At 47.9% G+C, this 27,105-nt stretch overlaps 1 protein-coding gene across 1 annotated transcript in view; it reads right to left on the bottom strand.

The window, feature by feature from the left end:
* LOC119978154 overlaps positions 1–27,105 on the bottom strand; it is a 512,568-nt gene that overhangs the window by 320,290 nt on the left and 165,173 nt on the right. The window contains exons 33-41 of the mRNA XM_038819593.1: positions 21,400–21,570; positions 21,087–21,224; positions 15,549–15,598; positions 14,907–15,027; positions 11,815–11,900; positions 9,929–10,058; positions 2,831–3,021; positions 2,181–2,268; positions 868–988 (exon numbers count right to left, since the gene is read on the bottom strand). Of these exons, the coding sequence (XP_038675521.1) occupies positions 868–988; positions 2,181–2,268; positions 2,831–3,021; positions 9,929–10,058; positions 11,815–11,900; positions 14,907–15,027; positions 15,549–15,598; positions 21,087–21,224; positions 21,400–21,570 (1,096 nt within the window). The remainder of the gene's footprint in view (positions 1–867; positions 989–2,180; positions 2,269–2,830; positions 3,022–9,928; positions 10,059–11,814; positions 11,901–14,906; positions 15,028–15,548; positions 15,599–21,086; positions 21,225–21,399; positions 21,571–27,105) is intronic.

The following is a 27,105-nucleotide window of genomic DNA, read 5'->3' as shown; positions in this document are numbered from 1 at the left end:
CCTCCCCACATACCGCCGGCGTCAGCTCCCTCACTTCCCTCCAGTAGGCCCACGACCCTAATGTTCTGCCCGTGGAACTGGTTCTCCAGGTCCTCGACTTTCTCATGGAGCCGCCTCTGCTGATCCTGCTACAGCCCCATCTCCGCTGCCATCGAGGTGAGCTGTTCCTCGTGTTCCCCCGCCACCTCCTTCATCTTCTGAATTGCCTGACCCTGGGTCTACAGCCTCGTCTCCAGGCGGTTGATCACCGCCTTAATCGGATCCACCGCCCAGGCCAGGAACTCCAGATTCCCCTTGCGTTGCATGGTGAACTCCCCATTCAGCAAGCCCACCAGCTGCCCTGTTGACCACTGAGCCAGCAGGGCCGCTCCCCAATTTCACTCTTTAATAAGGCAATTTATGGATTATTGACTGAAAAAGGACACTGATCAACGCTGCAGTTGATAAAGGGCTTTTTTCTCATTATCCACAGCGAAAGTAACTACAGGTTACTTTTTATGTCACCTGATGACAGGAGAACTCTTAACTCACAATTACATGGATGTTCTCCATAAACATGCTCTGCATTGTAACTTATTGTCAGTTGCATACAAATTGTTGTGTCATGTTGAGACCTTCTACTCCATGAACAGCAGATAAGTTTGTGTGTGTACGAAATGTTGCAGTCCGATCTTAAACATCAAAGACATGTCCCATTGTTCAAATGTATATTGAACAATCAAATGGATTGAAAGCCCATTACATCCCCTTGTTCCATTTAATGCTCATGAACTGAGGCTGCAGAATTTTCATGAAAGACAAGTCCTTCCTCTTGGAAACAAGATATCATCTACACACATTTCTTTAATATTTATTCTGATTACATACTTATCGTATTGTTTGATGTAATTCGCAAATTAAGTTGATTTATGAATATCAGAACATCATTGGGGGGCCTCAAACGTTTTGTTTTCTTGATAAACTTTGGAAGAGCTTCAATCAGGACAACCTGCATGGGACAAAATGCAATGCATAAAAAATACACTTCATGCTTCCTGGGCCACCAGCAGTAACGTCTGCAAGAACATCTTGGCAGCACGGTAGCACTAGTGGCTTCACAGCACCAGGGTCCCAGGTTCGATTCCTTGCTGGGTCACTGTCTGTGCGGAGTCTGCACATTCTCCCCGTGGCTGCGTGGGTTTCCTCCGGGTGCTCCGGTTTCCTCCCACAGTCCAAAGACGTGCAGGTGAGGTGGGTTGGCAATGATAAATTGCCCTTGGTGACCAAAAAAAAGGTTAGATGGGGTTACGGGAATAGGGTGGAAGTGAGGGCTTAAGTGAGTCGGTGCAGTCTCGGTGGGCCAAATGGCCTACTTCTGCACTGTATGTTCTATGTTCTAAAATGTTCTTCTATGGTGAAAATCTGTTTTTAAAATTTAGAGTACTCAATTCATTTTTCGAATTAAGGGACAATTTAACGTGGCCAATCCACCTACCCTGCACATCTTTGGGTGTGGGGGCGAAACCCACGCAAACACACGGAGCATGTGCAAACTCCACACGGACAGTGACCCAGAGCCAGGATCAAACCTGGGACCTCGGCGCCGTGAGACTGCAGTGTTACCCACTGCGCCACCGTGCTGCCCCTGTGAAAAAATCTTTGCCAAAACACAATTGTGCCAAAGCAAATCAGTAGTGGCTACAAGATGATGGGAATGTTGACATATCAGCACAAAGTTTTGAATTGAAGCTTCCAGTGTAATGATACAAGAAAAAGCACATAAGCAAACCTAAAGGCAGCTCTACAAGCGTTCCAAACAACTGCTGCAGGTTGTAATGAAATGTAAATTGATGAGAAACCAAGGCATATTTACTACCGATTCTGGATCCCCTGACACAAGATTCAAACAAAGTATCTAACCAGGTGACAGCTCAGTCACAAACTGTCCAAAATCATTGTACACGTTAACAAAGTTCACCACACATGTCATAGTGGTTTCAAACAGAATTAATTTTTATGTATGAGCCAATATTTTGATTCATTAAAAATTGAAACTATTATTTCCTCACTTAGGATTTCAGTCATTTTACGTTTCTTAATAAAATGCTCTAAGTGATTCTATTCTACTCGCGCCAAAAAAATTGGTTCGGTGATTTACAAATTCAGCTATCTAAATCGATTTTTAATCAGATACAGCATACCTTTGTGACTTGACTCCATGTGTAGGTCAAAGTCAAGGGCAGATTCCCAAGATCTTGTATTGTAGCTGATGACCATGATGAAGGAATACTACAGGCAAAGATGAAACTCTTGAGTTAGGGAATACATTACTGATATTGCTTTGGACTATAGGAATCACTAGATATGACGGTAACTGAAATATTTCCGATTCAATGTGATCAACCTCTCAATTAGTCTGCAACTATCCCCAACTTGAGGAGGTGAGGGAAGTCCCAGTGGTCGAAAGCTTTAGGAAGCATAGTTTCATGGTCACCTATGCTTCCAAAGCCTGCACACATCTTCCTTTGCTGCATCATACCAGGTTTGCAACTAGACTCCATTTATATCCCAATCCACCTGCTTCTATTTGGGTGTGCATGTGGATTGTTGCAAAGACAGTAGAAGAATCTTCCAGTCCATTCTGGCGAGAGAATCACCATGGCTGGACGGAGATTTCATGGACATCCAAAAGAACCCTTGACCTTAGTTGGGAACCTCCAGTCCCGGGGTGAGGGACTCGAAAACCCCACCAAGAATCAACATTCGTGTTAGAAATTCATAACATTACAAGCATAAAAGTAAGCAACTCAGGTTAAAATTATATGGAATTATGTGAACAGTGAACACTCACCCATATTTGCTGACTCTACTATTTAGTCGAGCTTCAATGGCTCGCTTCTGATCCTCACTGTACGAGTTGCAGGTCTTCAATGCATCCAAAATGGAAATATCAGATGCTGTGATGATGGATCCGTCAAGGTCACATACCAATCTACCCAGGATTGTCACACTCTCCATTGTCAGATTCCTGCTGTAAATTCCCTGAGTATTGGCAAAACGAGCAATATTAATTCAGCAGTAGAATATGTTTACTGTTCTTTTGTGTGCAGAAGGCTGAACCTCCACAATACATCACCAAGTGGCAGATTGGATTATGTTGTGTTCATTGCCTCAAGACTAACTGACAGCTTTTCAGTACAAGGCGCAAAACTGAAATTCTGGAAATAAATATTTTGGTGCCTGCCAGTTTTAAGATAACATCAGATGCAACAGGAGCTAAGCAAGTCAGTGAAGCAAGCTTTAGAAATCTATTAATACCGTCTGGGTCTCTCAAAGAATGGGTCCATTTCAATACTTTAAAAAAACAATTAGAAAGTTTATATTTTTATCATGACAATGATTTTCATTTGGAAGCAGTTTACTGTATATGTGGCTGGTAAGTGTGGTGATATGCATCACTGTATATACACAAGGGGTTGATGTAAATACACTGCAACTAAGTAACCACTAGAGGGAGCACCAGAGATGTCATGACATGCAGACATACAGCCAATGGCATTACAACAGGACACAACCAATGGGTAATCAGGATACAGGATACCCAGAGTTGGCATTGCCACAAAGGGGCACTTCACAACCCATATAAAAGGACAGGGCACACATGCTCTGCCTCTTTCCACAGACACATCTAGAGAGTACATCAGGTTGGTCAACAGCATCACACCCAGCACGTGGCTTAGAGCAGGCTGGTAAAAATAGACTGAGTTACTACAGCTAGATTAGCAGAGAGTCAAACTCATTGAAGAACTGTGTTAATAGCTCAATAAACAAGTTGGACTCATTCATAGTCTGGAGCTTCCTTTGTCAAAACATACATCAAGGAAGCAGATTATGCTGCACAAAGCAGCATAACACAACAGTAATGTGAGAGATATCGCCGCTGGTTACCCTTCAATATCTTAAACCATCTGGTTTTTGCATGCACAGCGTGATCTGTTGCATGCTCCAATGTGGCTACAGAGTAGATTGCACACCTGCATGGCTTTTCAGAGTGTTTGCAAGGAAGTAGGCTTTCATTTTATTTTTTCCATTCATATATGCCACATTTGCAGACATTCACCTTCAAGAAGTCCTTGAACCTTAACTCAGCCTACCTCACAGGCAGTATAAATCACAAAATACTTCAACACTGTGGTAACTTGACCAGACAAAATTAGTCGAAACGCATTGTGAATGTTAATCTTCTTTAAAATGTATCAATAGCAAAGTTTAAAATACAGCGTGGACTCAAAAATGGGTGCAGCTAGTTAAACATCGAAATAACAGTAACTGAATAGAATTAGAACTAACGGCGGTTAAATACAAATATACAGAGGTAACAACAATTAACATCGGCACAGCATTTATTGACGATATCATAAATGGATTTAAATAAGAAGATGCATATTATTAACACTTTACCCCCATAACATTTTAATCCTCCTTAAAGATAGAAATGTGATGATATGCATAAGCAATCATGTAAATAGTAATGTACATGACCTCCAACCAGCAGGTGACAGTAGAGAACAATCATGTGACACTGTTACCTCAGGGAGTCTGGAGAGAGTCGTCGTAGTGGATAGTCATATTTGATAATTTGATAATCTTAGAGAATTTATAATAGTTAGTAGTTTTTGATCACTTTCTCATGTTTATCTAACCTAGGTAATTGTTAAAAAATTAACATTTAACGAGTCAAGAACTAGACGTTCTCTAGTGCACGATTCCTACTGTCCAAGCACCAGAACGTAACATGGGAGCAGGATCAACCTTGAAGATAAACCTTGAAGATATAAAATGGTATCTGGACTGGCTTTGAAGATCTAACAAGATACCAGGGTTGGTTTTGAAGATCCAAAAAGACAACAGTAACAGAAGAAAAATAATTTCTCCTAACCTCATAGAGCACTGGAAAATCTCAATCAATGCACAACTAGGTATCGAAGTCCAGGATGGAAGGTCTGAAGATGCCACACCAGCTTTGACTCACTGGTAAGTAGATGCAAATTGGCGCACTTTTAAACAGCAATTCACACTCTACGTGGCAGCTCTGGATCTTCAAGCACAGCCTAATGAATGTAGAATTGTTGCGCACTATAGCAGGTCCACAGGCGATAGAAATCTTTAACACGTTTGTGTTCAATAGTGAAGCTGATAAAGAAAAACTTTCATGAAGTTGTGAAAAAGTTTGATCGATCACCGGAAAAAAATGAAACGTTCGAGCAGTATATTGTTCGCATGCGTACACAGCAGGCAGGTGAATCATTCCACAGCTTCTCAACAGACTTGAGGTTAAACGCGCAGGCATAACATTTTGCAACTTTGCAAGCATCAATGATCGCGATCAAATCATGTTTGGGATTTGTAATGACAAAGTTCGGGAGATATTGTTGAGGGAGAATGAACTCCAGCTCGACGATGCTATTGAGCAAGTTGGAGCGCCATGATCCCCTCGATGCTGCCCGGATCGTCCGCATACAATGAAACCCTGTGCACGACCCCCTCCACAATTGGTTCAATCCCTCTTCAGGGATTGCACTAAGCGCCATTGCCAACGACTCTGTCGGCAAGGCAAAGAGCAATGGGGAGTGCGAATACCCCTACCTCTTCCCACGATGCAACCCAAAGTACCCCACTTACTAGGTTCCTCTGCAAGCTCGCAACTGGCGCCTTATGTAGCAGCCAAGCCCAATCTACAAACCCCTGCCCGAACCCGGACCGCCCCAGCACCTCCAACAAAAATGACCATTCCACTTGATCAAATGCCTTCTCCGCGTTCGTCGCGACCACTACCTCCACCTCCTGCCTCTCCGAATGCATTGTGATTACATTGAGTGGCCTTCTCACATTCACCAACAGCTGCCTCCCCTTCACAAAACCCGTTTAGTCTTCGCCTTTCACTCCCGGCACTCAGTCCTCGATTCGCAACACCAACACATTCGCCAACGACTTGGTGTCAATGTGTAATAGTGAAAACTCTCCCGGGAACCTGTCCGGCCCCGGGGCCCTCGCTGCCTGTATCATCCCCATAATCTCCCTCAGCTCCTTCAGCCCAATTGGGGCCCCCAGGTCCTGAACCAGCCCCTCCTCCATTTTAGGGAAGTCCAACCCAGGAACTGTCACATCCCCTCCTCCCTGGCGTGGGACTCCAATAAGACGCTTCCAACACCCCATTCACTTCCTCCGGGTCCATCACCACCTTATCTTTATCATCCCTGACTTTGTTAATCTCCCTCGCCATCTCCTGCATTCTCAACTGATGAGTCAACATCCTGCTTGCCTTTTCCCCATGCTCATACACTGCCCCTCTGACCCTCCAGAGCTGCCCCATTGCCTTCCCTTAGAAACTAGCCCAAAATCCATCTGGAGCCTTTGCCTCTCCCTCAACAGTCTCGCCTCACAGTGTCTCTTGTCCATCCTCAAAATTCCATCCACCAGTCTTGCTCTCTCCTCCCACTTCATCTTCTTCAATGCGCCCAAATTGATACGAACATCCCCGTGACTTCCGCCTTGAGTGCCTCCCAAAGCGTGCCGGCCATGACCTCCTCTCGTGTCGTTCAGCTCCACGTATTCACAAATGGCTGCCCTCACACACCTCCTCATCGCACCTTAAAACCGCATCCAACATCCACTGCGGGCGCTTTGTACACCCCTCCCCCCCCCCCCCCCCCCCCCATGGGCCACTCGCAAATCCACCCAGAGTGGTGCGTGGTCGGAAACCGTAATCGCCAAATACTACGAGACGGCCACCCCCGCCAACAACGTCTTATCCAACAGGAAAATATCAATCCGGGTATACACCATGTGCATGAGATAAGTATGAAAACACCTTCGCCCTCGGTCTCTCAAATCTCCACGCGTCCAACCCCCGCATCCTTGTGCTCCATAAACTCCCTCAGCTCCTTCACCATTGCAGGCACCCTTAACGACTTAGGACCCAACCGGTTCAAGCTCGGATCAATGACTGTATTAACATCCTCCCCTCCCTCCTTAATCAACCGATGAAAATCCAAGTCCGGAATGCTCCCTGACATCCGCCTCATTAAGTCCAGATCATCCCAATTTGAGGCATAGACATTTACCAGAAGCACCGGCATCCCTTCTGGTTCTCCTGCATAATTCACATTTCAGAAACCAATGAGGCCAATTGCTCTTCGTGCTCCCCCACTGCCTCCTCCACTTTCTGGATCGCCAGGCCCTGGGGCTCCAGCCTCTGCTCCACTTGCTTGATCCCAAGTCTCAGCAGTTCCACCACCTTCACTAGATCTCTCAAGGCCTCCTTCCTCTGTTGCAACGACTTGTTGTTCAAGTACTTCACCAACTACTCCGCTGACCACTGACCCTTGTCATCCACCATCTTTTCCTGTGGTGTACCTCGAAGACTCTCCTGCTCCCGCAGCTCTTTCCTTCTTGCATTACTCTTTCTCTGTGGATCCATCTGCGGATTCCCGTACCAGCCTCCCCGAACAGACGCCGGAATGTGGCGACTGGGGGATTTTCACAGTAACTTTATTTGAAGCCCACTTGTGAAAATAAGCGATTTTCATTTAATTTTTCATTTCATTCAGAAGCCAGGCCAGAGGAGTATCACCTTTCCCAGATACACCTGTACCTTTTGCCCTCAAATAGTTTGCCACTCGGGCAGGGAAAAGACAAAAGAAAATCCACCTTGAGCGGGAGCCACCAAATATGCGATCGCTCACTCCATGGCTGCCACCAGAGGTTCTGCCCAATATTTTTCTAATGTGCCTCGGAACAGTCAGCTGTCATACTTGCATTGGAATCTTTGCCACATTCAGAATCGGCGCTAGACGAGCAACAGTCCAAACGAGATTATTCTGCCCTCTGTTGAGATACTCAAAGAGGTTTCACTGAACGGCCATCAACTTTCTTCAGTGGATCATGAACAACCACCAAATCGGAAGCAATTTCATCAGGCTTATTCTGGTTGCTGCACTTCTGGATCTCAACGTCTTGGATCCTTCGTCTCTGCTACAAGTCCTCAGTCTCCCCTGCTCATCTTTGAAAAATGTTCCCCTTGTGTTTGGTGGGTATGTCCTTGCTTGACCATGTTGTCTGTTGTGCAGTGTCCAGATGGGAAGTGCTGGCTGTTCTTTCACTTTGCGGTGTTCAACTATGAAATTGGTTTGTCTCAATGGACCAGCTTCAATTTCCTGTTTACAGAGTTTGCAAATGGTGGCTCGAATTAGTTCAAGCTCCTCATATTCACCTGCATCTCGGAGCACATTGGTGAACTCATCAATGTTGTTAACTGACTCCAGTTTCACAAAAACACATCCAAAGACACTGTTGGTGTCTCAGTCATCTCAGTCATCAGTCACTTCAAGTATTTTCCTTGCAGCTTCTTTCTTTACTTGATGCAGTGCACCCGCCTGCACGCCGCAATTGGCTTTCTGAACATCTTTTGCATTATTGGCAGCTATTTCCATGCCCTGAGAAATTTTGACATCTTTCTTGAAACTAAGTGTGGATTTTCTCATAAAAATGCCACTGAATGCTACAAACAAATCTAGCCTGAAGCATGTCTTCCTAAACTGCCCAAATTTACAATGTTAAGAAAGCTGGCGCAATTCAGCAACAAAGTTAGCTGCAGTCTCTACTATCCTCCAACGCACATACACACACACACATTTTCTCTCACTCTGAGATACCCTTGGACCCCTGCTCTGAGGCCCGCACTGGATCATTTGCGGTCTGAGGGCCCTACTGTATGGTCCTCCACGATAAATGCAGTGCTGGAAGGCCCCTCCGCCCTCCTATGCCAGCGAAAAACGGCCCCCACTCTAAGGCCTGCGCTCCACTCCAAGGCTCATTCTGGACTCCCACTCCGTAGTGTTCACTCTGAGATCTGCTCCAAGGCCTTCTCTCCCTTTCCACTGTCCACACCCATATAATCAGAGGCTAACTTCTCCAGACACCAGCAGATGTGCAGCAATTTCCAAATTTTTCAAATGCCACAGACCGCCCAAGACTGCAGTTTGAGAACCCCTGCACTAACCAATGCACTCATGGTCAGAACTCATAAAGCTGAATACTGACGATTCTGAAAGCTTTACTGAACAGAATGATGAAAGATCAGCAATCAAATAGAATGGGCATCTGTGAAGTGAGTTGTCAGAGATTTATTGTGACCATCATTATTCTTTCAGCTTCACTCAAGTGCTGGTTTAATAAATATGAGAGGAGTCAGACGAGCAGCATAAAGAAGACATTTATTTAAAATACTTACTATTTATAAAGGGGCCCAGTTAGACTTTGCCAGGTTGCCTCACTCTCTCGGTCTGTTCCTATCTGGTTGACCACATGGTAATGGCCCCATAGTTGGCAGGGAAGCTCATACTCCTCGAAGCACACAGGGAAAACAATCAAGCCAGCTCTGTGTGCTTCATGTAGGTTATTAAACTGTTTCTTGAAGAACTGCTCTCACCAATCACTCTCATAGAATTTACAGTGCAGAAGGAGGCCATTCGGCCCATCAAGACTGCACTGGCTCTTGGAAAGAGCCCCAACCCAAGCCCACACCTCCACCCTATCCCCATAACCAAGTAGCCCCACCCAACACTAAGAGCAATTTAGCATGGCCAATCCACCTAACCTGCACATCTTTGGACTGTGGAAGGAAACCGGAGCACCCGGAGGAAATCCACGCACACACAGGGAGAACGTGCAGACTCCGCACTGACAGTGACCCAAGCCGTGAATCGAACCTGGGACCCTGGAGCTGTGAAGCGATTGTGCTATCCACAATGCTACTGTGCTGCCCAAATGTTGAAACATTCCTCATTACCTGACATTACCACAATGTGAAACTGACTTTCATCAGTACCAGCAAGAATGCTGACTATATTAATGCTTAGCTTGGACCGATCCACTGTTTTATCCTTACCAAACAGATCCTGGCATCGTTTAACAGATTTTGTCTTCTTGCTGATCCTTTTCGTAAGACATTGATGTTTGACTTTCCAACTAATTTGAAGAATTCACGGCAGTTGGAGGATCTCCTGAACTGTGCAGAGCTGAAAAGGGAAACAGGAACTATGTTCAGATTACATGAAGGAGAATGAACAGCTCAATTGGTGATTTCTCAAAGATATCCATTTTCAGATACCTGCACACACTCATAGAACATAGAACATAGAACGATACAGCGCAGTACAGGCCCTTCGGCCCTCGATGTTGCACCGACATGGAAAAAAAAACTAAAGGCCATCTAACCTACACTATGCCCTTATCATCCATATGCTTATCCAATAAATTTTTAAATGCCCTCAATGTTGGCGAGTTCACTACTGTTGCAGGTAGGGCATTCCACGGCCTCACCACTCTTTGCGTAAAAAACCCACCTCTGACCTTGGTCCTATATCTATTACCCCTCAATTTAAGGCTATGTCCCCTCGTGCTAGCCACCTCCATCCGCGGGAGAAGGCTCTCGCTGTCCACCCTATCTAACCCTCTGATCATTTTGTATGCCTCTATTAAGTCACCTCTTAACCTTCTTCTCTCTAACGAAAACAACCTCAAGTCCATCAGCCTTTCCTCATAAGATTTTCCCTCCATACCAGGCAACATCCTGGTAAATCTCCTCTGCACCCGTTCCAAAGCTTCCACGTCCTTCCTATAATGAGGCGACCAGAACTGTACGCAATACTCCAAATGCGGCCGTACCAGAGTTTGGTACAGCTGCATCATGACCTCATGGCTCCGGAACTCAATCCCTCTACCAATAAAGGCCAACACACCATAGGCCTTCTTCACAACCCTATCAACCTGGGTGGCAACTTTCAGGGATCTATGTACATGGACACCGAGATCCCTCTGCTCATCCACACTACCAAGAATTTTACCATTAGCCAAATATTCCTTATTCCTGTTATTCTTTCCAAAGTGAATCACCTCACACTTCTCCACATTAAACTCCATTTGCCACCTCTCAGCCCAGCTCTGCAGCTTATCTATGTCCCTCTGTAACCTGCAACATCCTTCCGCACTGTCTACAACTCCACCGACTTTAGTGTCGTCTGCAAATTTACTCACCCATCCTTCTGCGCCCTCCTCTAGGTCATTTATAAAAATGACAAACAGCAACGGCCCCAGAACAGATCCTTGTGGTATGCCACTCGTAACTGAACTCCATTCTGAACATTTCCCATCAACTACCACTCTCTGTCTTCTTTCAACTAGCCAATTTCTGATCCACATCTCTAAATCACCCTCAATCCCCAGCCTCCGTATTTTCTGCAATAGCCAACCGTGGGGAACCTTATCAACTCAGTGCAAGATTCCAGATTCTTCCTTCCCCTAAAGTTGGACACTGAGGATAACGGTCACATCCATAAAACTGCCTTTACAGTCTCTCATTTTGCAATGTTAATTTATGGATTACATTTACCTCAAAACTGTCAAATACTTCAATTAAAATCCGATGCTGTTGAATCAATTCAAAATAATTACAAATGTTTTTCCTCCTGGTTCATTGGAAAAGTTATTTATCAGACAATGTTCAAGAGGCTCAGTGAATTCATAATTCTACAAAGCTCCAGGACATGAGGAAACTTCATGCTATTGATAAGTGGTCTAAAGCATTGCCAAATAAGTTCAACTCATCATATTTTCTGATGTCACGCCAGAAGTAAACAATTTTACTTTTGATCAATGAGACCCAGCTCCATCCCTACGGCAACACTCAATCACCATTGCAAAAATGGAGATCACCATCATCAAAACTTTGTTCAACAAAACAATGGAGGAGAATTGCAAGGAAATATAACATACTTTAAGAACAGCAGAACGTCCACAGGGAAGGTCTCTATGGCCAATGAAGTTCCATTCGCAGGTAGCCTAGCAGACATGCAGCTCAGCTGAAAAAAGAAGTTGTAAATTGTCATGTGAGAGTACCTTTAAGAAATGGATGTTCAAGCAATGTACCTTTAAGAAAATAGTGATGTCAGAGATGGTGGAGTTAGTACTCAGTTTTAGTTTCACTTTGAAGAAAACCTGGGTGTGGCTATGAGCTGCATTGCTGGTGATCTCTGCCATGAAGGACTATCTCTTAATCCTTTGGTGAAATCGGAATTGTAAAAAGGTCTCAGTATTGAATATAAATCTAATGTGCTTCTGTTTGAAGGATTTGTTAAGTCTTTTGGATGTGTAAAGGAACAGTTTGCAGGATTGGGTAATGTTGTATTATTTTCGGGGGTTACCTTTGAAGTAAGGGGTGTTAGAGATCCAATGTTTATTTAAAATGTTAATTTGAGTTCATGGAATAAACATTGTTTTGTTTTAAAAACCACGTGTCCATAATTGGAATACTACACCTGGGAAACAAGCCGTGTGCTTCAAAAGCAACAATCCATTAAAGGTGGGGGTTGGTTGAACTCCATGATACATTTTGGGGTTCTGAAAGCACCGCTCCCATAACAAAATACAATGTTGAGAACACAACAACCTGCATTCGCGAATGTCATGACTAAGACAGGTCCCTTGAGATTGGCCAATTGCAATAAGAGATTTGTGGCCCAATCAGGGAACCACTTCTCTGTATAAAACAGGGAGTGTCAGAGCCTCTGGACTCCCAATGTAGACAGCAAGCTGAATGCACACGGTCTTACTACTGTTGGTATGTTAATAAAAGGGATTCTGGTGAAGGGACTACTGCCTCCATGGACTTATTACAGCTAACGATATTCAGTACTTCTTGAGTTTTGTTTTGCTAGAAGTTGGTTAGATGGTAGTTTTCTCGGAGGTTGATGCTACAAGTTGTGACCAATCAGTTATTTGGTCAAGGGGATCATGTCTGCTTTATTATCTGTGGTTATTGTTCTGACATTGTACGGTAGACTTAATAAATTGGTGCTCCTAGCAATAATAGTTTGGATTTGAAGAAATGACATGAATTGGATTCTGGAGGTATTGAATCCAACACAACTTTCCATATATGAGAATTACTTTGCATAACTTTTTACATGAATATATTCTGGGCGGGATTCTCCGTCCATTGGATGCACGGCATTTGTCCCCAATGGAACCAGGAATTGGGCGTCAGGGCAAAATTGTGATCGGCGCCTGAACGCCATGCTTCAAGACCTGCTAGCGACGTGAAAGACTTCCTCACCGCACGCCAGCAGGAGCACGTAAACAAATTGAACGCGTCGTCATGACCCATTTGCATCCCTTTAGAGGCCATGCTGCATTATGCTTCGTCCTCACGATTCCCCTGGTTCTCACGGCCGGAAATCACGTGGGTGAGGTTCACTTGTGGTTTCTACAATTGTGAACCTGCCATGGTGGATCTCACCGTGGTCCAAGCGGGGAATTGTTGCCCCATTGATCCACCGCGAGGTCTGGATGTCAGGACTACAATGGTAGAGACCATGCCAGGCAATGGAGGCCCAAACGCCCTCATTCCCCATCCCCCCAACCACTGCCTACCCCCAAAGTACACCGTGACCTGCCCCGCCTGCTCCCAGGTACCCCTGTGATTGGTAGAACCCCACAGGGACCCCTGTGAGGGAGACCCCCCCCCGCCCCCCCCCACACAGGGACCGTGTGATAGGGAGACTCCACCCACAGAGACCCCTGTGATAGGGAGACCCCCCCCCCCACAGAAGCCCCTGTGATTGGGAGACCTCTAGATGGACACCTGTCAGAGGTGGACTCCCGACAGGAATGCCACAATTGGGGCCTCCCCACATGTATCCTGCAATGGGGGGCACTGCACAGGCATACCTGTAATAGGCGGACCCCGGGGTCTCCCTATAATAGAGGGATCATCCCACATGTCCCCCTGTAATTGGGAGATCCTCTCCAGAGGTACCCCTGTAATATGGGGACTCCCCCACAGGCACTCCTGTAATAGCGGTCACCACACAGGTAATCCTGGAATAGGGGGGATCCCAGTGGGGGTATCCCTGTAATTAGGAGACCCCCTCCCCAGAGTTACCCCTGTAATAGGGGGGCTCCCCCACAGGTACCCCTGTAATAGCGGTCACCGCACAGGTAACCCTGGAATAGGGGGGATCCCAATGGGGGTATCCCTTTAATTAGGAGAACCCCTCCCAGTTACCCCTGTAATAGGGGGGCTCCCCCACAGGGGTGCCTGGAGCGTGGGGGGAGGGGTCACCTCCGGACGTGTGGATAGAGGGGCTCCCATATAATGCAGGGGTGAGAGACAGCCGTGTGGTGGTGGTGGGGTCGGGGCCGAATTGCTGTGCGGGGAGGGGAATTGAATGTTGGCTGATTTGCGTGTGGAGGGAGGCTGCTGTCCGCCAGACCTCGCAATTAGGCCACCCCGTACAAGATGGCGACCCGATAGTGTGATTCCCTGAGAAATCTCGTATTCCACACCATGCATTAATTTGCATGTCATGCAGTACTGAATTGCATCCCGCTTTACGGCCGCAAGGGGATCATTACAGGTGGGCAGCACGGTAGCATTGTGGATAGCACAATCGCTTCACAGCTCCAGGGTCCCAGGTTCGATTCCGGCTTGGGTCACTGTCTGTGCGGAGTCTGCACATCCTCCCCGTGTGTGCGTGGGTTTCCTCCGGGTGCTCCGGTTTCCTCCCATAGTCACAAAGATGTGCAGATTAGGTGGATTGGCCATGATAAATTACCCTTAGTGTCTAGAATTGCCCTTAGTGTTGGGTGGGGTTACTGGGTTATGAGGATAGGGTGGAGGTGTTGACCTTGGGTTGGGTGCTCTTTCCAAGAGCCGGTGTAGACTCGATGGGCCGAATGGCCTCCTTCTGCACTGTAAATTCTATGAAATAAAACTAGCGCAATTCAGCTCCAGGCAAGAACAGTCTCCCAAACAGAGAATCCAGCGTCTATTTTTCCTCCAATGTGATTGTTGTGAAAGACCTCACCTGACTTTCGTCAAACACTGCCCCTTTACCCTTCATTGCTTGCAGTAGTTGAAGAAATGTAGAAAATTCCAGGTCCTTCACTGCACCACAACTGAAGCCTTGAAGGACAGAAGGTGAAAATCTGAAACAAATAATGGCATCATTACATCATTTTAAAACATCTCACTTTCTTCTAATGCTGAGGAACTGAGGAACAAGGGTTTTAACATTAGTACTATCCTATATCTATCAAAATATAGTCCACGTATGGGTCAAATCATCCAGGTCAATGTAATAATTCCAGGTTATATTTTGTACAAGTTGTGTATATGGATTGGGACTGGTATGAAAGAACAGTTTGCCTCGAAAGATAATCAGATCAAATATTGACCAATAACAGTTCCCTATGATGGGACCCAGAAGAAATCATTGCACTGAGTAAAATATTCAGTTGGTAACATTGCTCTGAGTAAAATCATCCATTCACAATAGGTTTAATAACTGGCTTAAATTAACGAAATCACAGTTTCTCAGGAAAAATATTTTTACTCAACAGGTTATATATATCAAGGTTCAAAGAAGACTAATTTATACAGATGATGACATAGACAGGCAGAAAAAATTGTCAGAGAACCTGATGTACAGCAAAAAAAAAAGTTTTACCTTGAAAAATTGTTGCTGTTTCTGACCACACTCTCAAAGAACATGGCAGCCTGTGGAGCAAAAACATTTAAATCATTAATATTCACAATAATTACAGACTGCTTTTACACAAAATAATCAGACCAGGACAAAGCGCCACATCTGGTCTGATCTTTCAACTGACCTGTGAATTAATGCTCATGTTTCAATTGAACGGGGCAGCACGTTAGCGCAGTGGTTAGTACTGCTGCCTCATGGTGCCGGGTTCCCAGGTTCGATCGCAGCCCTGGGTCACTGTCCCTGTGGAGTTTGCACATTCTCCCCATGTTTATGTGGGTTTCATCCCCACAACCCAAAGATGTGCAGGGTAAAGACTTTATGGTGAAACAGTTGAGGAACAGTGGAGAACCTTCCAAGCGATTTTTCACAGTGCTCAGCAAAGGTTTATACCAACAAAAAGGAAGGACGGTAGAAAAAGGGAAAATTGCCTGTGGATATCTAAGGAAATAAGGGAGAGTATCAAATTGGAGGGAAAAGCATACAAAGTGGCAAAGATTAGTGAGAGACTGGAGGACTGGGAAATCTTTAGGGGGCGACAGAAAGCTACTAAAAATGCTATAAAGAAGAGTAAGATAGATTACGAGAGGAAACTTGGTCAGAACATAAAAGCAGATAGTAAAAGTTTCTACAAATATATAAAACGAATAAAGGGGCGAAGGTAAATATTGGTCCTTTAGAGGATGAGAAGGGAGATTTAATAATGGGAGATGAGGAAGTGAACAGGTTTTTTGGGTCAGTCTTTACAGTGGAAGACACAAATAACATGCCAGTGACTGATGGAAATGAGGCTATGACAGATGAGAACCTTGAGATGATTGTTATCACTAAGGAGGTAGTGATGGGCAAGCTAATGGGGTTAAAGGTAGACAAGTCTCCTGGCCCTGATGGAATGCATCCCAGTGTGCTAAAAGAGATGGCTAGGGAAATTGCAAATGCACTAGTGATAATTTACAAAAATTCACTAGACTCTGGGGTGGTCCTAATGGATTGGAAATTAGCAAACGTGACACCACGTTTTAAAAAAGGAGGGAGGCAGATAGCGGGTAATTATAGGCCAGTTATCCTAACTTCGGTACAAAGAACAAAGAGAACAAAGAACAAAGAAAATTACAGCACAGGAACAGGCACTTCAGCCCTCCCAGCCTGCGCCGATCCAGATCCTTTATCTAAACCTGTCTCCTATTTTCCAAGGTCTACTTCCCTCTGTTCCCGCCCATTCATATACCTGTCTAGATGCTTCTTAAATGATGCTATCGTGCCCGCCTCTACCACCTCCGCTGGTAAAGCGTTCCAGGCACCCACCACCCTCTGCGTAAAAAACTTTCCACTCACATCTCCCTTAAACTTTCCCCCTCTCACCTTGAAATCGTGACCCCTTGTAACTGACACCCCCACTCTTGGGAAAAGCTTGTTGCTGTCCACCCTGTCCATACCTCTCATAATTTTGTAGACCTCAATCAGGTCCCCCCTCAACCTCCGTCTTTCCAACGAAAACAATCCTAATCTACTCAACCTTTCTTTATAGCTAGCACCCTCCATACCAGGCAACATCCTGGTGAACCTCCTCTGCACCCTCTCCAAGGCATCCACATCCTTCTGGTAAAGTGGCGATCAGAACTGCACGCAGTATTACAAATGTGGCCGAACCAAAGTCCTATACAACTGTAACATGACCTGCCAACTTGTGTACTCAATACCCCGTCCGATGAAGGCAAGCATGCTGTATGCCTTCTTGACCACTCTATCAACCTGCGTTGCCACCTTCAGGGTACAATGGACCTGAACTCCCAGATCTCTCTGCACATCAATTTTCCCCAAGACCCTTCCATTGACCATATAGTCCGCTCTTGAATTTGATCTTCCAAAATGCATCACCTCGCATTTGCCTAGATTGAACTCCATCTGCCATTTCTCTACCCAACTCTCCAATCTATCTATATTTTGTTGTATTTTCTGACAGTCCTCCTCGCTATCTGCAACTCCACCAATCTTAGTATCATCTGCAAACTTGCTAATCAGACCACCTATACCTTCCTCCAGGTCATTTAAGTAGATCACAAACAACAGTGGTCCGAGCACGGATCCCTGTGGAACACCACTAGTCACCCTTCTCCATTTTGAGACACTCCCTTCCACCACTACTCTCTGTCTCCTGTTGCCCAGCCAGTTCTTTATCCATCTAGCTAGTACACCCTGAACACCATACGACTTCACTTTTTCCATCAACCTGCCATGGGAAACCTTATCAAACGCCTTACTAAAGTCCATGTATACAACATCTACAGCCCTTCCCTCATCAATTAACTTTGTCACTTCCTCAAAGAATTCTATTAGGTTTGTAAGACATGACCTTCCCTGCACAAAACCATGCTGCCTATCACTGATAAGTCTATTTTCTTCCAGATGTGAATAGATCCTATCCCTCAGTATCTTCTCCAACAGTTTGCCTACCACTGACGTCAAGCTCACAGGTCTATAATTCCCTGGATTATCCCTGCTACCCTTCTTAAACAAAGGGACAACATTAGCAATTCTCCAGTCCTCCGGGACCTCACCCGTGCTCAAGGATGCTACAAAGATATCTGTTAAGGCCCCAGCTATTTCGACCCTCGCTTCTCTCAGTAACCTGGGATAGATCCCATCCGGTCCTGGGGACTTGTCCACCTTAATGTCTTTTAGAATACCCAAAACTTCCCCCTTCCATATGACAACTTGACCGAGAGTATTTAAACATCCATCCCTAGCCTCAACATCCGTCTTGTCCCTCTTCTTTGTGAATACCGATGCAAAGTACTCATTAAGAATCTCACCCATTTCCTCGGAGTCCACGCATAAATTCCCTCTTTTGTCTTTAAGTGGGCCAATCCTTTCTCTAGTTACCCTCTTGCTCCTTACATACGAATAAAATGCTTTGGGATTTTCCTTAACCCTGTTAGCCAAAGATATTTCATGGCCCCTTTTAGCCCTCTTTATTGCACGTTTGAGATTCGTCCTACTTTCCCGATATTCCTCCAAAGCTTCATCAGTTTTGAGTTGCCTCGATCCTATGGATGCTTCCTTTATCATCTTAGCTAGTCTCACTATTTCACCCGTCATCCATGGTTCCCTAATCTTGCCATTTCTATCTTTCATTTTCACAGGAACATGTCTGTCCTGCACTCTAATCAACCTTTCCTTAAAAGACTTCCACATTTCAAATGTGGATTTACCCTTAAACAGCTGCTCCCAATCCACATTCCCTAGCTCCTGCCGAATTTTGTTATACTCTGCCTTTCCCCAATTTAGTACTCTTCCTTTCGGACCCCTCTTGTCCTTGTCCATGAGTATTCTCAAACTTACGGAATTGTGATCGCTATTCCCAAAGTAATCACCGACTGAAACATCAACCACCTTGCCGGGATTATTCCCCAATACCAGGTCCAGTATGGCCCCTTCCCGAGTTGGACTATTTACATACTGCTCTAAAAAACTCTCCTGGATGCTCCTTACAAACTCTGCTCCATCTACGCCTCCAACACTACACGGATCCCATTCAATGTTGGGGAAGTTAAAATCTCCCATCACAACCACCCTATTGCTCCTACATTTTTCTATAATCTGTCTGCATATTTGTACCTCTACTTCATGCTCGCTTTTGGGAGGCCTGTAGTAAAGTCCCAAAAATGTTACTGCACCCTTCCTATTTCTCAGCTCCACCCATATTGCCTCAGTGCTCGAATCCTCCATCATGCCCTCCTTAATCACAGCTGTGATATCATCTCTGACGAGTAATGCAACTCCTCCACCCCTTCTACCTCCCTCTCTATCCCTCTTGAAGCATCTATGCCCTGGGATATCGGTAGTAGGGAAGATGCTGGAATCTATCATCAAGGAAGAAATAGCGAGGCATCTGGATGGAAATTGTCCCATTGGGCAGACACAGCATGGGTTCATCAAGAGCAGGTTGTGCCTAAATAATTTAGTGGAATTTTTTGAGGACATTACCGGTGCAGTAGATAACGGGGAGCCAATGGATGTGGTATATCTGGATTTCCAGAAAGCTTTTGACAAGGTGCCACACAAAAGGTTGCTGCATTAAGGGTAAAGTAGTAGCATGGATAGAGGATTGGTTAACTAATAGAAAGCAAAGAGTGGGGATTAATGGGTGTTTCTCTGCTTGGCAATCAGTAGCTAGTGGTGTCCCTCAGGGATCAGTTTTGGGCCCACAATTGTTCACAATTTACATAGATAATTTGGAGTTGGGGACCAAGTGCAATGTATCTAAGTTTGCAGGCGACACCAAGATGAGTGGTTAAGCAAAAAATGCAGAGGATACCGGATGTCTGCAGGGGGATTTGGATAGGTTAAGTGAATGGGCTAGGGTCTGGCAGATGGAATACAATGTTGACAAATGTGAGATTATCTATTTGGTAGGAATAACAGCAAAAGGGATTATTATTTAAATGATAAAATATTAAAACATGCTGCTGTGCAGAGAGACTTGGGTGTGCTAATGCATGAGTCGCAAAAATTTGGTTTACAGGTGCTACAGCTGATTAAGAAGGCAAATGGAGATTTGTCCTTCATTGCCAGAGAGATGGAATTTAAGACTAGGGATGTTATGCTGCAATTGTATAAGGTGTTAGTGAGGCCACACCGGGAGTATTGCATTCAGTTTTGGTCTCCTTACCTGAGAAAGGTACTGGCACTGGAGGGTGTGCAGAGGAAATTCACTAGGTTAATCCCAGAACTGAAGAGGTTGGATTACGAGGAGAGGTTGAGTAGACTGGGACTGTACTCGTTGGAATATAGAAGGATGTGGGGGGATCTTATAGAAACATAGAAAATTATGAAGGGAGTAGATAGGATAGATGTGGGCAGGTTGTTTCCACTGGTGGATGAAAGCAGAACTAGGGGGCATAGCCTCAAAATAAGGGGAAGTAGATTTAGGACTGAGTTTAGGAGGAACTTCTTCACCCAAAGGGTTGTGAATCTATGGAATTCTTTGCCCACTGAAGCAGTTGAGGATCCTTCATTAAATATTTTTAAGATAGATAGTTTTTTGAAGAATAAAGGTATTAAGGGTTATGCTGTTCGGGCCAGAAAGTGGAGCTGAGTCCACGAAAGATCAGCCATGGTCTCATTGAATGGCAGAGCAGGCTCGAAGGGCGAGATGGCCGACTCCTGCTCCTAGTTCTTATATAGGTGGATTGGCCATGTTAAACTGCCTCTTAACTGGAAAAAATATATTGGGGACTCTAAATTTAAGAAAGGAATGTTTCAATTGAACTGTCCCTACTTTCCTCCTATCCCGTGCCCCCTCTCCACCTCACTACAATGCCCCACAAGGCATTAGGCTGGATTCTCCGTCGGGAGGATACTCCTTTTCGCCGGCAGCGCACACATGCCCGCGGATTTATCGACAGCATGGGGGTGCCCACAATGGAAAACCTGTTGGCCAGCTGCCGGGACGGAGAACCCACCCATTAGCTTTCACTGTCAAAGCAGCAATTCATTTACCTGACTGGGAATCCACTGTTTGTTGTTAATGTCACTGAGGCTCAGGTTTGAATTTAAATACACAGACGGCACATCTTTGGCTAGAACAGATGGAATGCTGCTTACTCTTCTTTCAGGGTCATCTACATTCCGGAACACCTGAATTAGAATGAAAAAGAATAGAAATTAACGTGTTCAGGAGTCAGCAGCACCTGGAGATTAAAACAGTCTTGACGCAAATGCATCAACATTTAAAAAATAAAAGCAGCAGTCAGAAACAAATGAGATGCAGATCAATTTTATTACCATTGATTATACATTCCATGTCACTCACCTGCAGAACATAGATGAATCGTAGAGTTTGTGGTGATGCACCAATATTCTCAACAAATGTTAGATTTGAGATTACATTGATGAACACCCCAGGATCGATGTGCTGGAATACATCGGTGGGAATACCAGACACCAAGCTTCCCAGACCCAGCAGATTCTGTCCGTTATTGACCTAGTTGGAAAGCAGAAGGAAATCAAAACCGATCACCAGATTGCCACAGGATTGAATCATTTTCCCACTTTTTGTGGCATGGCAGTACAACAGAACAGACAATAGAAGATATAGCGCTGTCAAATCTATTGGATTCACTTCTCGACACTTGGCCTCAGGCTCAATATCACCCAGTTTACACAATAACCTGAAGATAATTTCAGCCCATGTAACGAGATAATAATGGACACAGCATAAACAGCATTCTAAGAAACCCTGACAAAGTTCCAAAATTTATTTCAAATTTTCTAATTTAGTTAAATTGCGCAAAATGGTAAACTGTTGACTGAGGCTAAATCTCTTATTAGCCATTTTTTCCAGATGCAACCTTTAAACAAATGACAAGTTTCAGGTGCCAGCAATCTGAAAGCTTTCATCTCTATCACATTCTTCTGAGCATCCCATCTGAAACACATGAATAAGATTCTTCCCAACTGGCTGAACCTAGACCTGATGAAAATAAGGAGAATATGGCACTTTGTACTTTTGATACTTTTCCACCCACAAAAATATAAAAGCCACTACGCCATGCTGGATCTCCGTTACTCCCTCGATATCACAGGATTTTTACATCAGAATTTTATCCACTCCAGGGACAGTTTGTTTATTTTACTTAAAAAGTGGGCGGGATACTCCGATGCCGAGTCAGAATGTCTGCGCCGTCGTGAACGCCATCGCGTGTCACGACGGCACGAACGGGTCGCTGGCAGCATCGATTCAGGCCCCGAAAAGGGGCCAGCAGCGGAGCCACGGGAAACGCGGTGGCCGTGACGCCAGAGCAGCGCCGTCATCACGCAACACCCGGATGACGCCGCGCCGTTTCATTTAATGTACGCGATCCGCGCACAGGCCCCGACAGAGAGATGGCTGAGCCCCGCCATGCGGCTCCCAGGCTCCGGGACAATGACCTGGAGGCAATTCTGGATACAGTTGAAGAGCACAGGGCGATCCTGTGCCCAAGATGTGGCCACCGGTACCCGGCCAGCACAGTCAAGCGCAGCTGGCGTAAAGTGGGCATCGCCGTCAGCGCTGTGGGGCACACCCCCCGCTCTGGAGACCAGTGCCGCAAGAAGCTCCACGACCTCACGAGGGCTGGCAGGGTAAGTACCCCGAGAGTTCCCGGGCCACACCCCACCCCTCCTCCCCCCCCCTCCCCACCATGTCTATGGCGTGGTGCCCAGTGCACCCCCCCCAGTCATAATATTGCCAACATCTGCACGTCTTGCTGCTGACCGCCTAACTCTGATGCTTTACCCCACCGCAGGACAAGACAGCCCACAACCATCGTGAGTGTGCAAGAACCTGTGATGCACCCCCTCACCGTCCATGAGCAGAGGGCTCTGGACCTCGCTGGGGGAGCCGCCACCCAGTAGGTAGCGCCATGTCAGATCGGAGGCACAGTACAAGTGAGACTCCCCTGCCTGGCTACACTCCCTGAACTCCTCACCTCCCCCAGCCCCCCCCTTCACACTGCCCCCTCCAAACCCTCACACCCGACTCCGCGTGTCTAACGATATATGCTTTATTGTGTATTCCTGGGCCGGCAGCCAATCGTCCCGGAACGATTCAAGTTCAACTTCGAGGTCCAAGTTCATCCACCCACAGGGACGCACGCCAGGGAGAGGAAGAAAGATGGACAGGAGGGCCCTCTTCCGAGGCCGGGGCACAGGAAGCAGACGCAGAGAGGACCGACAGAAACAACACTGATGAACACAGGACAGACAGTCAGGACACTGACGGCCATGAGACGGACAAAGGGAGGACAGAGAATCAGGACAGTGACGGACAGAGGACGGGGACTGTGGACAGTGACGCACAGAGGATGGCCAGACAGATGATGGACAGACCGGACACGGCACCTCACATGGGTCGGGGCCAACATCCATCAGTCCAAGGCTCGACCCAGGAAACCCCAGACCTGGGGTCCGATGAGGACATGGACCTTGCGCCACTGCGACCATCGCAGATACACTCACCTCGGTTGGGCACATTAGTGATGAGGCTTCTGGGACACTGACTGGTGCTCACCAGACAGCCGTCCCGGTACAGCAAGTGGAGGTAGGAGCAGCCGAGGGGCTGGACGGAGGGCAGGCCAGGCCCAGCACACAGCTGCCGGCCAGACAGTTCCCAGGTTCCTGGACTTACTAGACCCACACACCCAATGCATTTGGAAACCCTGGGAGTGGACAACGGGATGACAGACGTCTTCCAGCAACTGCAGACGCGGTTGGAGGAGTCCATCCATGTCCAGGAGCAGGGAGTGGTGCCGGTCATGGCTGCCACCCAGGCCGACACCGCACAGGTCGTGTCCGCGGTGGAGGCAATGGGGGCAATGGTTTCGGCCATGGGTCAGGTTCTGCAAGGCGTGGGGCTTCATGTGCACGCGTCATCCGTGGCCCAGGACAGGACTGCCCTCTCACAGGCAGCCATGTGCCAGAGCCAACTGGACATTGCCGGCACACTCTGGTGTCTGGCCGAGTATCAGCAGACTATCGCTGAGAACATCAGCGGCCTTGCGCACGTGCTGGATGGCACTACACAAGCCCAGCGGGAGGTTGCACAGCTCCTGACAGGGATGGTGCACTACCTGAGCTCCATCTCTGCGAACATTCGGACCCTGATCGATGCCACAGCGGGTCTCCAGGACTTGCAGCGTCAGGTGTCGGTGTTGCCACGGCGCATGTCTCCACGGGCACCACCGCCCCATAGTGAGGCCCAGGGGCCACCGGGCTCCCCGAGGGCGGAGGAGGTTCTGGGGCCCGTCCCAGTGACTCCAGCAAGGGAGGTCCCGGGACACTCGGACTCCCCCCGTCTGGTGGGCAGCGGGCAGAACAGGGTGGCACCACGCCATCCAGCACGCCCGCCAAGCAGCCTGGCCCATCCGAGCCGGGACGCCCTGGAAACGCGCGCTGACGGGGAGCCACGTTGCAGGGCAGGAGTCTCAGCAGTCCGCCTCCACTGTCTGGGGAAACACCAAAGCGTAATGGTAGGGCCCATAAGGCAAAGATGTTAGACACGTAGTAAGTTGGCATGGGTGCAGGACACAGCTTAGTTATAGGGGGGAGGGCACTTATATGTGAAGTCACTGTTACACCAAACCTCCTGGATGCCTCTGTCCTATGTCAGGAGCCCGAGGGATCGTGAAGGGGACCGAGTGGCGCTGGGGTCGAAGTTCGGTACAACGGAGAGGCCGGGTGTGTGTTTCACCCCCCCCCCCCCCCCCCCCCCCCCAAACACCCTGTCGTCCTCGGCACACCGACGCCAGCAATCCCACATGGTCATGTGATGGAGTGTCCGTGACGCATACAGGGACCACCGAGGTGGAGGGTGTAGCTGCGGCCATGAGTCAGACATTGTCTAATGGTCCAGAGCTCACAGCCCATCGCAGAGCGGGTTGTCATCATTCAACATGGCACTGATCACACCCGCTTACACAAATAACTGTGTGATACCATCCCGTTGTGCCGCAGGTGTAAGGTGCTGTGAAAGTGGTGGTGTGGGTGCTAGCGTGTCGGATGGTGCGGGAGGTGGGGGGTGCTGCGTGGTACGTTTGGGCGGAATGGTGGTGCAAGTGCCTTGCTCAGCAATGCCCTCCCACTAGTTTGTGAAACGTGCGGCGATCAACGCCTTGCAAGCTCGCTCGCCAAGCCAGTGGCATCATGCAGCCTCCTGGCCATATCCAGCCCCCATGTCGTGTCTGTACCCCCCCTCCCCATCCTCCTCCTCATGTGCAGATTCAACGCCCTCATCGGGCTCCCCGTCTCTCCTCCTCCAGAACATCGCCCCTCTGCTGGGCCATGTTGTGCAGTACACAGCAGACAACAACTATGCGGCCGACCCTCTCTGAATGGTACTTGAGGGTCCCTCCAGAGCGGTCCAGGCACCTGAAGTGCATCTTCAAGAGGCCAAAGCACCACTACACAACACCCCTGGTTGCTGCATGTGCCTTTTTGTAGCGGGTCTCCACGTTCGTCTGTGGCTTCCGTATAGGCATCATCAGCCACGACTGCAACTGGTAACCCCTGTCGCCCAGGAACCAGCCCCTCAGCCTGGGGGGGGGGGGGGGGGGGGGGGTGTCGGGAGGAGGTCGCGACGTGCACCCCATCAATCATCCCCTGGACCATCAGTATCCTGGCTACGGAGGCGAATCCCCCTGCGCAGGCATCCTGGTGTGCGCCGTCCTCCTCCTCCTCCTGCACCTGTCGGGCGGGCAGGTCTGCAGCCCGCAGGGTGGCACGGGGACCTCTGCAGCCATTCCCTCTGCTGCAGCCGCCCAGCTGCTCTGAGCCACCTGCGTTGACGCTGCCCGGCTCACGCCACGGCGACAAACATCGCTGGCTGGTGCGCAAACATGACGACCTGCAGGGGTGCGAGGGAGAGAAGATACAACATGTTTAACGATGGCGCTTTGACACTGACAGCCAGATGCCATGGGAAACATGTGTTCCTCAGTTGCTTGGTCTCGCTACAGACACGCAGGCACCCTGGCCCCTGCCCACAGTCTCCGTCCTCCGCCCAGTTTACCCCGTCCCTCCTCATTGCGCCACCATGGGCTGGCCATGCCCTCACGGGGGCTGGGTGTTGCGGCTCTTGTGTGGGAGGGTGGGGCTGCTGGGCGCACCCAAGGTCAAGGCGTGTGGCTGTGCGGGATGACGGCGCCAGTGGCCTTTGCTCATCAGCATAACCTCAACCTGCAAGCATGTCTTTGCCATCGACCTGCCATGGCAGGCTGGCTGGCATGTCACTCCCGCAGAAAACCCTCCCAACCCCTCTCCCCTCCGGAACATGGAGGCCCCCTGCCCCGACCCCCCCCCCCCCGGACATGACTGCACCCTTCCCCCCCACCTCCTCCCCCCAACATGGCGGCATCCTTTCCCCACCCCCTCCCCCTCCCCCCCCTAGCATGGTGGCATCTTTCCCCACCCCTCCACCTTCCCCACCCCTCCTCCTTCCCCCACCCACCTGAGCATGGCGGAATCCTTCCCCCACCCCATCCTCCTTCCCCCCCTACTCCTCCTCCCTAACCCCCCCACCCCCCGAGCATGGCGGCACCCTTCCCCAAAACCCCTCCCCCTTCCCCCTGGAGAATCGCTACACTTAGCGATTCGGCAGGCGCGGCGCCGACCTCGATGACGCCGTTCTCGCCGGTTGGGAGAATGGTGGGACGGCATCGGACCGGCGTCACACAAAAAATCGGCGCGAACGGCGATTCTCCCAAACGGTGCGGCATGGGAGAAATCCGCCCAGTATTCTTTACCTGCCAGTGAATCATCATCATAGTCAGACTGTTGCACTGCAACAATACATTTATAAACAGTTGGCTCAAAGATAGCTGCTAATCCAGTAAACTAACACATCAAATAGAGTCAGAGAGTCATACAGCACAGAAAAGGTGCTTCAGCCCATCACTCTTGCGCCGATGAAAACAACCACCTAATTTATTGTAATCCCATTTTCCGGCACTTGGCCTATAAGCCTTGTATGCCCTGGGATAGC

Source organism: Scyliorhinus canicula, chromosome 15 (genome assembly GCF_902713615.1).
Source record: "Scyliorhinus canicula chromosome 15, sScyCan1.1, whole genome shotgun sequence".
Classification (NCBI taxonomy): domain Eukaryota; kingdom Metazoa; phylum Chordata; class Chondrichthyes; order Carcharhiniformes; family Scyliorhinidae; genus Scyliorhinus; species Scyliorhinus canicula.
The sequence above is the reverse complement of the archived record's forward strand: the minus strand, read 5'-3'. Positions and strand labels throughout refer to the sequence as shown.